At 36.2% G+C, this 18,398-nt stretch overlaps 1 protein-coding gene across 2 annotated transcripts in view; it reads left to right on the top strand.

Annotated features, from left to right (window-relative positions):
• VPS50 (VPS50 subunit of EARP/GARPII complex) overlaps positions 1-18,398 on the top strand; it is a 98,650-nt gene that overhangs the window by 55,740 nt on the left and 24,512 nt on the right. Inside the window, exons 19-22 of one of the 2 annotated variants that reach the window (XM_069775001.1) lie at positions 6,599-6,717; positions 8,217-8,323; positions 16,846-16,967; positions 17,948-18,004. In XM_069775001.1, coding sequence (XP_069631102.1) covers positions 6,599-6,717; positions 8,217-8,323; positions 16,846-16,967; positions 17,948-18,004 — 405 coding nt within the window. The remainder of the gene's footprint in view (positions 1-6,598; positions 6,718-8,216; positions 8,324-16,845; positions 16,968-17,947; positions 18,005-18,398) is intronic. The other variant, XM_069775009.1, reaches the window with a different exon arrangement.

Genomic DNA, 18,398 nt, shown 5'->3' with positions numbered 1-18,398 from the left:
CCTTTTTCATATCAGCAAGCTGAGAAGAGTTGCATGGTTATTACTGTTAGACTTACATGTAGACTCCAAATGAGTGTGTAAGCAAAGAAGAATGCACTGCAGGGCGTGCTGAAAACTGCAGAATTCCATGGTACTTTGTAGAAACCCATTCTGAAACAAAGCTTTTGGGGAATCTGGGCAACCATTTGGTAGATATTTGCTAAAATGATCCTTAGTGAAATAAGGATTAGTGATGATACCAAGAGTACTCTTGAAGTTTTCAAAATGAAATCTCCCTCTACTGAAAAGTTCATTTCAGACTTTTGTATATGTTTGTGAGTAGTTTTGCTTTTTAGAAGATTTTTTTGAAGGACTAGAAAATTAACTTAACTTTGGGGGTTGTTTGGTTCTTGGTTGTTTTTTTTTTTACCCCAAGACACCTTTCTTCTGAAGGTTTGACTCTGTAACAAATGTATAGAGCCATCATGACATGCACTGTGAGTGCAGAAATACATCTCAAATATTGCAGGATATTTTTTGCAACCATTTGCATGTAGAATAATTAGGAAGGTGTGAAATTATTTTACAAAGATGATGTTAACTGGAGCTACTGAGACTGGATAACATCTTAATAATAAAAAAGAGTAATTGTTGGAACGTGATTTCCATCTCCTCTGATTCCTTACAGGTTGCTGCTGGCAAATGAATGCAGACACTGTCCCCATATTTTTGTGCAGTGACTTGTAAGCAGAATACTTAGACTTGTAGAAGGCTAGAATTGTCTTCATTTCTTGACTATGGATATGTTGAGGAATTTTCTTTCTGTCTTCACACTTGTGTGAGATATGAAAACTTTGCACACAAGTTAGAACAGAGCTGCTTCATTCTTCCCAATTTTAACATTTTACCCTTCAGAATCTGTTTCTCCTAGCTCAAGTAAAATTTAAATGACATCAGCTTCCTCTGGACTAAGCTTTTGCTTCTATAATCATGAAATCATTTGATGAAAAAGTTAGGTAGCAAATGCTGATGAACCTGTTGGAGATACTGTTTTGTTGGCTCTTGCCAGCCTGAAGCATCACACTGCTGCCAAGCAGACTGCTATCAGTAATACTCTCTTCGGTCTTCAGCTGTATTTTTTTTTTTCCCCTGTTCTCCAATGAAGAACCTATTTGGAGGATTAATAGAGCTTAAAAGAAAAAAAAAAGCTTTCGCTTTCTGTACAAATACAGTGTTTCAAGTACAAAGTCTGCATGCAGTGACAGTTACACAGGAATTGTCATATTATGTGAGACCAGTGGTGGTTCTCTTACAGCATCCTGCTTCTGGTAGTGGTTAGCACAGACACTGCAGGCCTGTGAGAGGTTAATTGGTCCTGCAAGTCTTACTGGGACACTTTGTAACCTGCATAAGTTACAAAACGTAAATGTGTGGGATGGTTTTCCTTTATTCCTTCCAGTATTCTCTTGAGAAAAAGGCAAGAAAGCCACCTTCACTCCAGAATGATGTTCTTTATCGTAATGGAGTAATATCCTTATCCAGGTAGTTATCTGTTATCTTTGTTGCCTTATTACCACAGGGAGTCAATGAATTTGACCATCTAATCATCCTGGCTAAAAACGTCTCTTTATTCTGAATTTGTCTCTAGCCATTGGAAAAAGTCTTTCTGTATGTAAAGGTTACTGCTCATATATTGGTTGTTCACTGCTGTCTCTTTTTTGAAGGTGTGTGAGGCTTAATCCCAGCCAGAGCTGAAGCTAGTTAAAACAGTAAGGATTAGTTCGTTGCTAAGGGATTGCCCCATTCTTTGCACGTAGGTGCTGCGATCACTGCAAGCACCGTGGTGGAGATGGCATTCTAGTAAATCACTGCCAGGATGCCCTATGCCTTCTCTGGTGGGGCTGAGAGCGGCTGCCTCAGCGGTTCAGCAGTGGCAGGCTGTGGTTCTGGTAAAATAAGCTAGAGGGAGTCATGATCCCATCAATTACCAATAGGCTGATGTGTCACACGTGTAGCAAAGTCCATGTTGTGGTTTCCCCGTCTTTAATTTTGAACAGTGTCCCATTTGGTAGGCTTGCACATTGTCAGGGACTTTCAAGGCTGGCTGTACTGTCCTCTTTTTTTAAAGCTGTGTGCCAATTTAGTGTTCTTTATTAGTGAAAGCTTAATATATTTTAAATTTGTAAAATCTGATTTTGTGCCTGGTGAGGAGCTATAATGAACTTTGGCTTTCCTCTAACACCAGAGGGACAGAATGTTCTGTGTGGAAAAAGTGAAATATCAATGATGTGATTTATTATGCATTTTTCTTGTGAAATATAGGTTAGATTTACAGTCATTCATATTATAAAATAGTGGCTTTTTAACCTTAAATGTAGTAGTATGGAGAGAACTTAGGAACAGTGTATAGAACTATCTTTTTTCTTTTTTTTTTTTTAACTAAAATACAAAGTTAAGTTTCCGTTTGCCTAATGTAACTTAAAATTGATTATGGAGGATGATACTTTTGATTTTTCTTCCCTCCTTGTGGAAATCAGTTGTTGTGAATATTTCCTTTGTTTGACATGTTTCTACCAATGCTGTATATAAACAGGTTTATTTCATATGATAACTTCAGTTTTAATGCATTGGAAAATGGGAACTAACTGCTTTTAATACTGAAAGATGTTGAAGAAGGTAAAGAATCATACTGAGACTGTGGATGAGGGTGTTCAACAATGCTAAGGCGGCACTTACTTGATTTTCATCAGTGTATTTGGCTGTTAACTCAGTCACTGTAAGGATAAAATCCTTTCCAAAATATTTGTGAGCCAGGGAAGTATTATGCACATTTACACAGAGAATTGAGGCACAGGGTAAGTTAACTAACTTGTTGGTAGTTGTACAGGACATCTAACCTGGCTGGTATTACAACCAAGGTTTCTTGTGACCCAAGTAAGTATGGTGACCAGGTGACCATCCTACCTTCCCTTTTCATATTTTTCATCTCCTCTCTCCTTTACCAGCTGTTCCAAAGCACTGACACATAGAACGAACTCTTGGTTTAAAAAAAAAAGAAAAAAGTTACACCTATTTGGTTATCCTGTACATAGAAACAGAAATAACTTGCTTAGGTAATGTGCAATAACATTTCTACAAAGGTTTTAGGTTTTGGTTTCTTGACTGACCAGTTAAGGTGGAGGCACATTTTAGCACTTAAAATTGAAATTATTTCAGATGGAGGTTGCAAAATTTTGTTTCCAGAGAATGCAGACATGTTTCCAGATATTTCACGAAATGGCATGACAAGGACATAAGCAATTGATTTACTTGTCAAATGATCTGTAGGATGGTAAGAACTGTCAGAGCTTATTTTGAGAATTTTAAAGTCTTTTTAACTCCTTAGTTGGTGCAGCTCTGGGCAACTGAAAACAGGCCTCTGGGTCCAGTTACCTCAGCTCTGTATCTTGAGCTTCCATGAGATGCTTTTTTCTGTAGCTCCGTAAAATATCTTTGTTGCAATACAGTTAACTTACAGTTTTGTAACACTCTTCAATTTTGATGAATCTTATCATCGTCCTGTGGGTTTGTTTGGGCCGATTGCCTAAACACTTGTGAACTGATTATTGCTATGAGATACCTGAATTCCTTTTAGCACTTTAAAATTTTACTGCAGACTGTGCATATTCAAAATGGATTTATAAGGTGTCTTCAGGTTGAGGTCACTATTTAATAGTTGTTAGTTACTTACTGCATACTTTAAAATGCAGATATTTTTATGTCATTAAATAACTTTTCCAGCTCATTAATAGTATTAGATTGAGGAGACTTAGTAAAGTATTTTTCCATGTTAAAAAAAAAAAATTCTCAAAATTCTCTTAAACTGTAATGTTAAGACAGTTAATATGTCTACCATCAGATTCCTATATCAATATGCATTGTACTTAACAATTTGTAGTCAATTTATCATTTTATTTTCACTGGATTTTAATTGAATTGGCATGTCATTTTTTGTATATTAATACATAATAAGTGGTGGTAATTTTCCATGCTAATATTCCAGCCAAGTTAGTTAAACTATGATTCTTTGTCCTTAATCAAACCTGAACTCAGCTAATTTTTGAAATAAACTGCTGCTTTCGTTATATGTTTCCTTTGTCTGAAATGTTCATGAAGCAGAAATTTTGCTTGTGAGTGCTAATGATCAGAACATTTCTTTTTAGTCTGTGTCTCATACTATGGGTTTTTTTCTATCTGAGCTGTTTTTGCTTTGAATTTGTTTGTACTGTGGGCCTCTTGCTTTTATAATATACTGCTTTCATAGTACTAGGCTTTAAAAGCCTCCATAGCTTGGGGCTGGGGCCGGCAATTGCCACGCATGACTGAAAAAATATATTTCCTAGTGAATTTTGGATGATTGAGAGACTGGCATTACTTTCGTGTATCTTCCTTGGTTTCACCTCTGGAGAACGGTTGTATCCTTTAAAACCCTGCCATTTCTTAAGGATCCTGGAACCAGACCTTGTTTGTCATATGTCATTATTGACTCCTTTGATAAAATGGCTTCGGAGCAGTGAACATGTTAAGGAAAAGCTAAAAGGAAAAGTATTGTGTACTCTCTTCAAGTGCAAGTGCATTGTGCAGCCTGATGGATATGCTTAATGTTGTGATAGCTGCGTAGGTGTTCAGGAAAAAGGGTTATATCCCAGAGCATCAAGTATTTGTTTTCCTTTTAATCTTTTCTGGGTTAAGAAATTCACTTTGTGAAAAAAATTATTTCACTATTTATGAAGTGTTTAAAGCACCTATACTACAGAGCAACCTAGAACACTTGAAAAAGAGACTGACATTAAAGATTGCTTTTAATTGGAGTGAAAAAAGATTGCAAATTTGAGGTGTTTAAAAAAAATAAATCCCAGTTGTACACTTCTAATATGTATGTGTAGCTTCATAATTACAAAAAGCATTTATTATCTGTATTTGTGAATAGTATTTCTCCACGTAACTCATACTCTAGAAATAATAATACATGGCTACCATGGAAATCCTATATTGTATTATATGTGCTGTAGCCTGTGTTGCTCATTTTTTTCCAGACATCACTTGTTAGGCTCAAACCTTCCATCCTTGAATTGAAAATAATTCTCTTGCGATCTTTGAAATGCAATTCAGCAATTGAACAGTGAAACAGTTTCAAAAAATTAAAAATGCAGCTGAGTGTTTGGAGGCACTAGTTGTCTGTAACTACTTGAGCTTCTTATTCTTCAAAAGGTGCAATTAACATCAAATGTTCCTCAGTATAAGAAGTCTCAAGGCAGGTATACATGGTTAATTTATCTACACATGCACATTTTTCATAGAGTTATTCTGGAATAATTTGTGGCATTTGTGACAAATGAAGCAAATGGTGCATGAGGCTTTCTTCCATCAAAGAAGAATTGTTTCTCTCATAATGAGATAAATATTTCAAATATTTGGATCTTGGCCTTTAACTAGATAAAGGATGGCATATGTTTCAAAACAAAACAAACCCAAGAACCAGCACATGCAAATAAATAGAAGCATTTCCCAAACACCTAATCAAGTTTTCTGAGAAAGCAAGGGGAAAAAACCCAACCTTTAAATCTAGCCCCCACTGATTTATTCCACCAATACCATTGAGTTATCTCATTAGAGTGTTTCTTAGAATAATATAGTGTGCTGTGGTTTTGGGTTTTGTTGTAGTTTTTGTCTTCCTCTATGAGGAAAGGTGTATCAATTTGGGTTGCAGAATCCTGTTCTTTACTTGCTCTGCAGTTTTTGTTTGTTCCATGTACAGTGCAAAGTTTATAGGTACAGAACATACAGATATATATGAAGTTACTGTTCTTGCTGTTGATGTAGATAGAACAGCATACAGCTGAAGAAAATAAGTGTAGAAAAATTAGTGAGAAAAAAAAAATACATGGTAATAGTAGCCATGAGAAATACTTATATTTTTGTAGTAGCATTTGACTGCTTATTATTCTTGAAGTGTTTATGCTTAGTCAAAATCACATTGGTCTCTTAACAGGTTAAGTGGTTGACTCCGTAGTAGAAATTTCTTTTGTAGTGTACTAAAATCAATTTTACAAACAACTGCAAGTTGGTTTTTTGGTGATGGTTGTTTTTTTTTTAAAATAATGTGTATGGTATAAATAAGTATTTTTTCGAAGCAGTAGTTTAGTCCTTCTTGCATTAATAATTAAAGATTGTGTAGTGCCAGGTTTCTTTGGTTTATTGCCACCATATGAATGAATTTTGAGGTTTTATTACTGTTTTTCCATATTGTAAAGCAAATAATAAAAGCTGAGATACATGGGTACTCGATACAGCAACAACAAAGCAAAAAAAATTATCAGTAGCTGGGAGGAATAGGATGATGCAAATATTTACTCTTAATCAACATCTGAGAATAGAAGTTTGTTTAGAAATTCACTTACAAATAGCTTTGTATAATTTGCCTGCTGCATTTTTAATGAACATTGTCAGCAGCCTTTCAACCAGCAAAGTTATTTGTATCCTGATCAAGGTAAAAGCCAAGAAGTGACCAAAATGCTACGTTAAATGAGTGACAATATTATAAGGAAAATAATGGCAGTAATTTTTTTTTTCTTAACAGTATGAATCAGATGAACAAGAAAAAAGTGCATATCAAGAGTATGATAGCGACAGTGATGTTCCTGAAGAGTTGAAAAGAGATTATGTGGATGAGCAGACAGGAGATGCCCCTGTGAAAAGGTAGGTAAACTGTATGAGTCCTTGGTCTCATTTACCTGCTTTTCATCTCAGTACTCTAATTAGTTCATTTTCTGTTTAATCTATACTCTACAACAATGGAATAATAATCAAATAATCTTTATGCTACCTGCACAGTTAGAAAGGCTCACCAGTTAGATCTCCGGAATGGGGAGGAATGTTAAACTGCTCATCATTATTGCAGAAAGAAACTTTGGAAAGCAAGATTTTGAAGGAGGATGAAGGCTCTCTGAAGCAGGTAGTGGAGAACTGATTAGCAAGCATTAGATGTTAACTGAAGACTCTTCTACAACTGCTCTTGTGCATATGTATAGTTTCTGTTGTGTCAAAAGCAGTTGTTTGTCTACAAACGGCTTGAGGCTTCAGCTTCTGCTTTTGCAGAACTACAGTAAACTTTTACAGATTAAAAAAAAAATTAAATTCTACCATAGCTTGAAGGCAGTCACTTGGGATTTTAAATTCTCTTTTGCTTTAAGAATAAACACGCACACACGCACACACGTGAATATGCATATTCTCTTTTGAAAAAAAAATATATATTATATATATTCATATAAACAAAAGTGAACTCTGTAGCATTTAAAAGGATCTGAAACACAAATTTCTGTCTACGACACTGTACTACTTAGATGTCCATTCAGACTTTGTGAAGCAGGCTAACATTTGTATGCAGAGGATTGCAGAAGAACTAGAAAGCCATCACTTGGGTCAAAGCAGAGGAATGTTTTTTTACAAAATAACTTTTCAGGATAAAATACTGTTAGCGTGATTTCATAAGATGAATCACACGGACTACTTCATTTCAAAGAAGTGATGGAGATATTGATAAAAATTACTTGGAACAAACCACAGTCACTGTCCATAGCTTTGTGCTGTGAAATTGAAGCATTCTGAATTTTTGGAAGAATATCATTTTGAGGTATAGCAGCTGGCAGAAGGTTTCACTTATAGAATCATAGAATATCTTGAGTTGGAAGGGATCCATAAAGATCGTTGAGTGCAAATCCCTGCTTCTCGCAGGACTATGGTTTATGAAAAAATTAATGTCTTTTTAGTTTCATCTTCCTCAAAATTGTTTCCATTTCCAGACAGTCATTTTCAGCTGTAGCTTACTAGTCTGCCCCTGTTTTGTTGTGACTTGTGTTGTTTTCATTTTCTTTACTTCATGAACTATGAACTTGAGTCAGAGTGCTTAAAATGATTGCTGAGGCCAGACAGAGGCCTGCAGAACTCAAGACTTGGACTACAATTCAGAAACTCCTTTCTCTAGCACAATTTTATGTAAATTAAGCCAGGTGTCTCTAAACGTTAGAATCCTAACCCAGTTACGCTTTGGCATAAATAAAATACTGCGCTGGAAGACATACTGTCATGTGAAAGAAGTGGGGAGGAAGGAGTTCTTTTCTACTAAATTTTATTTGTATGTCCTTGAATATAATAGGCAGTCACATTTGGTGTATTTTGTTTTGTTTTCTTTAAAGTGTTTCTCGAGAAACTCTGAGGAGCAGAAAGAGATCAGATTATAACCTCAATAAAGTGAATGCACCTATCCTAACAAACACTACGCTGAATGTAATAAGGCTTGTTGGTACGTAGAACAATTGTAGTTTTTTATATGTGTTTTTTATTTTAATGCAAATCTTTGGATTATAGCAAATATGGATTTTAAGGCTTTTAAAAACATACCTAGTTGGGGTCTATTGCCACTTTTTGAAAATGTTAATAGAACAGAAATAAAGCACTAAACCAAAATATTTTTTAATTAGACAAATTTGATTATATCTTGTGAGTTATTCTTACTTTGAAAATTAATCTGCGTGCATATAGTGATTTTAACCAATAATGGTGGATTATTTGTCTAAAATATTGAATGCATAAAAACAGTGAAGATAGAAAGGAAATAGATTAATGTTTTATGTTGCTAATGTGTCTTAGTGGATTAAATGCTTCATTTTCAAGTAGTATAGTTACAAAAGTAAGAACTTAAAGATTGGGGGGGGTTTGCCCTTTCATTACTCAAATTCTTACACCCAGAATAACTATTTTTACTACATAGTAGACAACTAGAAGAAAAGTGCCTTCCTGTACTGCTAATTTCAGTAATTGGAATGCATCCTAGTAAGCCCCAGGGAGTTTAGGGAATCTCTATCCTTGGAGGTGATCAAGACATTACTGGACAAGCCCCTGAGCAACCTCATCTCCTTAGACCTGCTCTGAGCAGGAGGTTGCACTAGATGACCCCTGGAGGTCCTTTCTAGCCAAAAGTTTTCTGTGAAAACAGCCCCCTTCAATTCTAGGTGTAATGTGATTGATTTTTTGTGATCATGACTTCCATTTGATTATCTAGATAATTGTATGATAGCAATTTTCTGCTACTGACTTTCATTTTGTTTACAGAGAAGAGGGAAGTAACTACCTAAAGTTATCAGGGTAGGCAGAAGAGAGGAATTTTGTATGTATTATACTAATGAAGTTTGTATTCAGTGTTTATGTGCTTCGAAATGATTGTGGTACTTCAGAGTAAGCTGTTTTTAAAAGACTACCTGACACCTGGTTAGTACCTTTTTGCTGTCTTAGAGGGTAGCATATAAATCAGAAATTAGTTTTCTAAACCTTTTTTTCAGGTATTTTTTTTCCTCTTGGAGTATCTACAATATAGACCTGAAATAAGAACTGAGATTATTCTGTCATAACTTTTCTGGTATTGATCTGTGAGTTAGGTTGGCGAGATTTATTTGCTACCTTCCAGTATAAAGTTTTGCCCTAAGAAATTTTAGGATTCAATCTAGAAATCACACATGGCACTTTATGCAAACCACCCGGTCTTCCCCCACCTCTGCCCCTGACCCCTTGTCCTAACACAGTGTGCGAGTAGGTGGAGCTGTAGTTCTAGTTTTCCAATTTCACATAAGGAGTCTTTAGATTCGTGCATTCTGGCCATAATCCTGAACTTAAACATTACTTTCAAAGCTCATATATATGCTTTTTTCCCCTTCTGGAATTATGCTTAATTTTCAATTTTTCTGCTATTGGGGCTGTTTTATATTGTTTCTGTAATGACTGATAATAGCGTTGTTTGGAACATGGAATTGGAAAGGGACCTCCTGCAGCCCCTGCTACAGGAAGACATGTCATTTAGTACTGCCTATAAATATGCTTGTTTCGAGCTCCATCTTAAAAATACTACTGTTTTTGTTCCCACCACTCTATCTAATAGGAATTCTATTCCAGAAGTCTTATCAACCTAACGGTTAAAAAAATAAAATAAGAAATTGTCCACCTATTTTCTGCCCACTTGATCTTACGCCAAAATAAACTTTTAGGTTTAACAGATTGTCTTGTTCTTTGATGCATACTGCTCTGCTGTTTTAAAGAAAGCAATCCTATTTCTTCTCAGTCTTTGATTTGCTAAATGAAATGTGCCAAGCTTTTTAATATCCTCTGTATTTATCTGCCAGAAGCTTAAGTCCCCTACTTTCTTACCAGTTCTTTTTCTGCTCTTGTTACAAACTTATCAAAATCATGTGCAGTACTTTGCATGAAATTTCACTCCGTTGTGTCACTGTTGTATCGCAGCAACCTGGTCACAAGTTGTCTCCCTTTTGCACCTCTTCGCATTTTTCACAGCTTCGTTGTACTGGCAGTTCATTCCATCTGTAATGAGCTTGTACAGCCAGCAGGTCCTTTGCTTTCCCAGTTTTTTTCCAAGGGATGACCTGCTAGTTTATAGTAGAAAGATGCATGTTTTTAATTAATTGGTCCCCAAATGCACAGCTTTACTTTTTGTACTACTGAATTTCATCCAATTTTTATTACAGCAGTCGTCAAGGTCCTCCAGTTCCTCCTGTACATTATGTCAATCCTTTTCTGTTTTGATGGTGCCTCCTTATTTTTTTCCATTATCACACTCTTATTTTTGTGCCAGTGTCATTCATGAAAATACTAAAGACGATGCCAGTTGCTGGGAACTCTACTAGTAGCTTTTCCAGATACCTCCCTTTTCAACACACTCCATTCTGTCTTCTCTTTTATTAAACCCTTACTCATTTAAAAAACTCGAGCTTCACTTGTTTGCTGTGCAATATTGTTAAATTAATACTTTCACTAAATCCCAGGTAGATGAAATGTATTGTGTCCTTTGTCTAGAAAATCATGTAGGTTCACTAACAAGAATAGGTATCTTAGTCTGGTACAGTTCACTTCTGGTAGATCCATGATTTATTTTATCTTAATTTTGCCTCTGTATTTCAGCTTCTGTCACTTCTGTACTTTCTTCAAAACTAGATCTGAAGTCCTGCATCCTACAAATTAAAGCAATAGATCAATAGCTGCCTGGATGACTGTTTTCCCTCTTCTTGAATATGTTTTTATTTGCTGTTTTTCAGTCATAGCGGTACAACCCATGTCTCAACTGCTTATTGCACATACAGGTTATTACACTGATTACCTGAGTGGTGATTTCATGCCCATTTTTTATTATGCCCTGATTCCTTCGCTCCTGTAGCCTAACTGTTTTAAGGTCTTTTCCAGCTCATTCTCAGTGTGGCTGAAGGTGGCCAGTTCAGTGCTATTAGTCACCCTGTTCCTGTTCTCCTCACTTTTCTCACTGTCAGTATCATTTTCCCCAATGAAAATCAAGGCAAACTATTCATTCTTGCTTTTGGGCTGTCTTGTTTGTCTACAATCTCTGTCCTGTCATGTCCCCCCCTGTTTGGTTTGCTTTTGTTAGTCTTCTGTAATTGGAAAACTCCTGATTTTTACCATCTTTGAAAAATTTAGTTTTGGCAAGACTTTTGGTACTTCTAGCTCGTAATGCAACTTCCTGAGCATATAGGTCTGGTTTTGCCCTTTGTCCTTGTCCTAGTCATTCTTTGCTTCTAGTTTCTTTGCAGTTTCTCATGTTTCTAATACGCAATGACCCCGCCTCACTTCTACCTTACTTTGTATCTTTTTTTGAGGAATACCTACCACTTGATATCATAAATGAAACAAGATTTTTTTTTGCACCATGTTTCTCTTAGACATAAACTGCATATTACACCTCTGCCACAGAAGTTGAAAATGCCTTCATCTTTTGTCATGACTTTTGGCCTTAGCATACAAATATTTCATTCACTACTTCTAGGCAGCATCCCCAGGGGCATTAGACACATTTCTTTAACTAGTGGTTAATGACTACAGAAACAAGAAACAAATAAGATAGCACTCTTTAGACACACTATTGGATTTATTAGTTTTTCCTCCCTTCTTGTCTCCCCTCTTGTCTCTTGAATCCCTATTAAACGTGAAGATGAGCATGTTGTTGCTTGGCAGATTTGGCTGTGCGGGATGCTAGGTTGTAGGAGATCCAGGTATGATCCACTGCCCTGGATTTTCCCCCTGCAGACAGGAATGCTGTGGAACATGCCCATCTTTTAACAGCAGTCTCTGCTGATGCCATGGAAGGCTCAGTTTGTCTCGCACTGTTTCAGATTTTTGGATAGGAAAATGCCACAGTACTTAACACTAATTTCAAGTAGTATAACTGAGATGATTATCTAGAATCCCTTCATTATCAATAGAAAACTGTAGGTAACTCCAGAAGATGGTAGAGTTTGTTGGCTGTCCTGGATGTCTTTGCCTGCATGTCATCTCATAGATATCTTAGCACTTGTCTTGTGCTGCTTGCCCTCTGCACAGGAGATCTAGGCAACCAGTATGGGCTAAGGGTCTAGTTTTTAGATGAAGTTGGACAAAGTGAATTGCATATGCAAGCCCAGTGGTGTGGCACCTCAAAAAATGAGCAGGGGCCTAATGTAATACAGGGGACGCTATAGATGTGTCCTATCTACAGAGAGCCTGTACTCTATTTTAAAGTTCTGCTCCTTGAAAATAAGGCTGTATTTTAAGAGACGTTTGTTTTGGTGGCAGTAATGGGAGTACTTCAGTGGTTTTTGACCCTGCTATAATTTGTCACTGATATTCCTGCCTACTGTATGTTGCATCAGCATGACTTCTAGTAGATCTAGATCAGCTCCCTGATCTTAGTTAAAAACAAATAATAAAGGAATCTAGGTTTAATAAGGGAGTGAGATGAAGATGCAGATTTAAGTTGCCCAATCAAGTAACGGAAATTGTTGCCTCACTTTTTAGGAATGTTATGCAAGTACTAGTACTCACTGAATGAGTATAATGGTGCTCATAACCCATTTTGAACTATTTCTGTGTGCTGTATGCTTTCTATGGAGGATAGATGAATAAAACAAAGTGTAGCTTAATATTTATAAACTACATAAATGAGTTGCCTTGTATAACTGAAGTGGGACCTGCTATAACTTTGTTTAATTTGAATTTCAAGTGAACAGCTCAATTTATCTGGTTTTACTAAAGTTAATAAACCGGGTAATTATTTCTCTGTCTCCAGTATAAAGTAACCATTAGATTAATTTATAAGGTTAATTTTTTCCTGTCAAGCCATTGTGTGTTGGCTTAAAATGTATAGGAAGAATGAACCTGTGTTAAATTTGTATGGAATATTTTGACCTAGGTCCTATACATCAACAAGAATAATTGATGACTATGCCATTGTATATATTGATTGGGTGATTTCTTATTTTAATTAATAATGCTGGGGTTTTTTAATGCCTTTTTTTGGCCTTGTCATGGTTTAACCCCAGCAACTAAGCACCACGTAGCCGCTCACTCACTTCCCCCCCGACCCAGTGGGATGGGGGAGAGAATTGGAGGAAAAGAAAAAGTAAAACTTGTGGGCTGAGATAAGAACAGTTTAATAGAACAAAAAAGAAGAAACTAATAATGATAATAATAACAATAATAAAGCGACAATAATATTAATAAAAGGATTGGAATATACAAGTGATGCACAATGCAATTGCTCACCACCCGCTGACCGATGCCCAGTTAGTCCGTGAGCGGCGATTCCTCCCAGCCACACTCTCTTCCAGTTTATATACTAGACATGACGTCACATGTTATGGAATATCCCTTTAGCCAGTTTGGGTCAGCTGCTCTGGCTGTGTCCCCTCCCAACTTCTTGTGCCCCTCCAGCCTTCTTGCTGGCTGGGCATGAGAAGCTGAAAAATCCTTGACTTAGTCTAAACACTACTTAGCAACAACTGAAAACATCAGTGTGTTATCAACTTTCTTCTCATACTGAACCCAAAACATAGCACTATACCAGCTACTAGAAAGACAATTAACTCTATCCCAGCCGAAGTCAGGATGGGCCTCATTTTTGCTTTTGTTGTAAATAGTTTTGGGGAGGAAACTCTGATACTTTGCTTGCTTGAAAACTCATTAACTTTTAAGATAATAATAATGGTGATGACAGATCTCACAGCAGAAATCTTGTAGCTGAAGTAAGTGATCGGTCAAACAGCATGGAACCTCATGGGACTTAAAAAAGCCTAAATCATACAATCTTTCAAAATTATATATTTACAATGGGCTTTCCACTTTTTCCTTCAAAGTGGTGATTTAGCTCCTAATGTATGTGGTAGGAAGCTGCATGTCTGGTATTGTGAGACTCCCTAGGAAATTATTTAACTAATGACCACAGATAAACTAAAACTCAAATATGTATTATTCAAGAGGTTGTGTATTTATTTACCTTTTTGGTTTTAGTGATCAGTTTTATATAGGTTAGTCTGATAGAGAGTACTCTCTACTTACTGTCTTTAAGGATGAAAGAAGAGCTGGAAATAATACTTCAAAAGAAACCTAGCAAATGTTCAGCAGTTTTGGGTATTAATGGAGAGCCTCTAAAAAGTTAAGCTACTTTGAGTTGCTGAAACTCTTAAGTGGTTTTTTCAAGTATTTCTGGAAGTTTCTAGCATGGCGTGGATTTGGGCTGTTAGTGCTGTTTGGAAATGTTCTCATATACCCCTTTTTTACCCAAAATAGGAACTTTAGTGCAACTAAGTAACAATGTATAGAAGTTAAAAGTTGGCGTCCTCTTAGCGAGAGGAACTAGGAGGAAATGTTCCTGGAACACTTGTTGTGTCAAGATGCTGAGTGATGTAGTAATAGAGAAATGTTCTTGGCATCAGAAGATTTTTATAGGGACAGTACTTGGGCAGTGTACGGTGTGTAGCCCTTTGGAAAAGTGTAAGATACTGCCCAAGAGATTACCTTGAATATTTACGCCAGCTGCAGAGATACTTGGAAATCTAACTGTCCAGAATGTGACACATCACCCGTATATCGTGTATGGGTTGCAGGCGAGTTTAAAAATGTGTTTATCACAGAGTAAGTGGAAAAAATCAGCCTATGGCAATACAGAATGTTCGGATAGCACATACGAAGGTGATAGCTGCTTTGATTAGGGTACCATCCTTTCCCAAACATCTGAAAATTTCCATATTGGGCTGTGCTGGAATTGGCTGCATTTGGTTTTCCCTTTTGGAATACAAATAGAATTTTTTAAGTCTGCTTTTCAGTTTGTTCATAATGCTGTGGGTCGAAACATTAATAATTAAGCATAGAATTAACAATTGGGTTAAACTGCCAAATGTTAAGTATTGTAACCTGTGTCAAATCTCCAAAAATAACAAAATATATGGTTGTGTGTGTTAGCAAACTGGGACATGGATGCATAGTATTCAAGCAGGGAGTCTATGTTAGATAGAAACCTGGAAAGTAGTGATGTCAGGTTATTGCTTGATTCTTACCATAGTGCTATATCATTTTACCATGTATGTAGTTGTATCATGTAATTGTTGGATTAATGTTGTCTTTACTGACCTACACAAGTAATTGCTTTAAAAAATTCAAATAACTCCCCTTGATACTGAAAGCTAATTTAGTTTCTTTGTTATTCAATTTCTCTGCTTAAAACAACATTTTCTGTATAGATTAGTAAATTACTTTGATGGACACAGCATTAACTTGAAAAACAGTGTTGACTACAGGAAAAAAAAATTATTTTAGCACACTCATGGAATTTTTTTCCAACCTGTCACATCAAAACTTGTCCGGAATATGACAATTTGTTAAATGATCTGCTATATCCTACATGTTGGGTGGACTGTATTTACGTTTTGGTTCAAAAATTGCTGTCTGTTACTATAATAATCCAAAGCTTATTATATATTCTTTATGTTTTTAAGACACTAATAGGGCAAGCAGTATGTCATTTTTGAGCTAGCCAGCAGGAAATGTAGGGTCTCTGCAATACGAGGGTTTTCATTAAGTACGCTTGCTTGTGTGACCCTATGAAAAGAGCCATGCCCTATGCGAAAAATGAAATAACTAAAAACTAAAGGCCCTGTGAACTAGACCTGCAGGGAAAAATTTCTTTCCAAGTCCAAATCCTGTGATCAGTTTGACTCAGCTAACATATAGATGAAGGTCCCCAGTTGTGGTATGTGGGTTTTTTTAATTCTTTAAATTTTTATTTTCCTAAGTCAAATGCACAACAACAGAGAATATGAAGGAAGAGAAGGAATTATTCTTCTCCTTGGATGTGCCAGGGTCCTGGCATCCTCCTTTTCTGTCAATCTGTCCCTCTAGAAACTTTTCAGACATACATCTTAAAACTATTTGCATTTCTTACCTCAGGATAAAAAGGAAGGAGAGCAGGAAATGCTATGTCACTGATGCAAAAAAAAATTATTCCTAGAGTTGTTGGGTGAAATCCAATTTTGGGCCTATCGTTTTTATACTGTGCTTTTCTATATCTTGAAAAATATCCGTATGTGCGTATATAAACGCACACTAATGCGTAAAATCTTCAGTGGCTCTATATGTCATTTGCCAGACACTACTTTAGGGGATTATTATTTTTTGACTAAATGAAGCTGAAACTTGCAGAGGATCCAGAAGGTTGTATATTTTGAATTTGGTACCGGAAGGCCAAGAATGGTTCCAGGCATTTTGATATGTATTAGTATCCACATTTGGAGAAGTCTCGAGGCATTTGTGGTGTCTTAGTCATCTTATTTAACTTTGTTTTTAAATCTCCCAATCTCTAAAATATTACTAAGTTGTTCTTAATCAATGTGCAAGGCTAAATAATAAACTTTGTAAAGCTGGTTTTGAGTTTGTCAAACTCGGCACTGTTTTTGTAGCACTTGTGCTGAGGAAACTGATCTTCTGTATTTAATTTTTAAGGGAAATACATGCAGATGATGAATATTCTGAAACCAATTGCGTTTGATGTGATCCACTTTATGTCCCAGCTCTTCGATTACTATCTGTATGCGGTCTATACATTTTTTGGCCGAAATGACACGGTAGGTGGAAACATTATTCATTTCCAGGTATCACTGTACACACACAACGAGAATACAGAGATTTCTTTAATTAAAATACTACCTAATATGTAATCACCAGAAAAACTAGTGGCAACAGAACGGATCCGAATGTAGGAATAAGAAAAGGCTGATTAGATCAGCAATAAAGTAAATAAGTGCTGGGAGCATCATTATCACTGGAACATGAATCCTATTATGTTTTAAATAGATTCTGTACTCTCTTTTCCAGCAGTATTTTGAAAAGGAGGAAACACAACATGAAATACCTAAAAGTAGTGGCAGGAAGTGGGGAGCAAAGGAGCAGTCTGCAGAAGGAGGGTGGTGGTTTGGAGACTAGAGAGTATGAGGTGATTTAATTTTCCTATATGTTTCCCTAACTTAGATAAGAATAGCAAAAGGAAGAGGAAGAGGGGACCATGAAAGTTAAGTAGTAACTCAGGCTCAAGAGGCTTGAAATAGGCTTTTTCATATCTACTGTTCTTCTGTCAAACTAACTGCATTAATGAAAACAAGGCGGTTTTTGAGTGATCTTGTAGCTGAAATAAATGCTTGTTGGCAATGTCTGTACATAACATAGATCAACTTTAAACAGAATTGTCTTAAAGCATTTATGAATAGCTGTGCGTAAAAACAATTTTCTCCTCTCGTGGCCCCTAAATTACTCCACAAGTAATAATATCGTGGGGTTCCAAATGCATCATCATCTGCTGGCAAATTGTAATGGATTTTCAGACTCAACATATGGTTCTAAATGGTTTTGAGCTGTTCTCTTTGGCAGGACAAATGTACTTGCAGTTTGTTTGTGTTTAGAAGATGGGTGGTTTTTTCATGGTGGTTTTTTTGTTTGTTTGTTTTTTGTAAAGATAATTATTTCCATTGGCTTAGTCAGCTGCTCTGGTATTCAACTTGTGTTGCATTTATTTTTATTTTTTTGCACCTTCCATTTTGTGTTTTTAAAGCCCATACAGAGTTCCTCACTCTCTACTTCTAACAGAGAACAGCACAGTGCTAGGCAGGTAAACATTATAGCAGATGGCTGGTAAAATTATGATGTTTCTGTAGTGTGCCTGATTTTTGTTTTGATAGATGATTTTTCCATGGGAAGCATAATGCTTACAAAGGGTCTATGAATGTAATAAACCCTCTTGTAATGCTGCTTAAATGTCCTCACTCCCCATAGTGTTTATAAACCTTTAGAAAGTAGAGATGGGTGATGGTATGTGATTTAGACCAAGAGCGTTCCTGTTTTATTTTTATTTACAAAATAGCATCAAATGGGATTCTTAAAAGTATGCTGGTAATATAACTTCTTAAATGGTTGAAATTCTTTGTGAATATTGTGCTTCTGTTGTATGTGTGAGTTAGTACACATGTAAGGAGTGTGATTAATTGTACAGAGTTCATTGCCAG

The sequence above is a fragment of the Haliaeetus albicilla genome, chromosome 2 (assembly GCF_947461875.1).
Source record: "Haliaeetus albicilla chromosome 2, bHalAlb1.1, whole genome shotgun sequence".
Classification (NCBI taxonomy): Eukaryota; Metazoa; Chordata; class Aves; order Accipitriformes; family Accipitridae; genus Haliaeetus; species Haliaeetus albicilla.
This window is presented reverse-complemented; position numbering and strand designations above follow the sequence as displayed.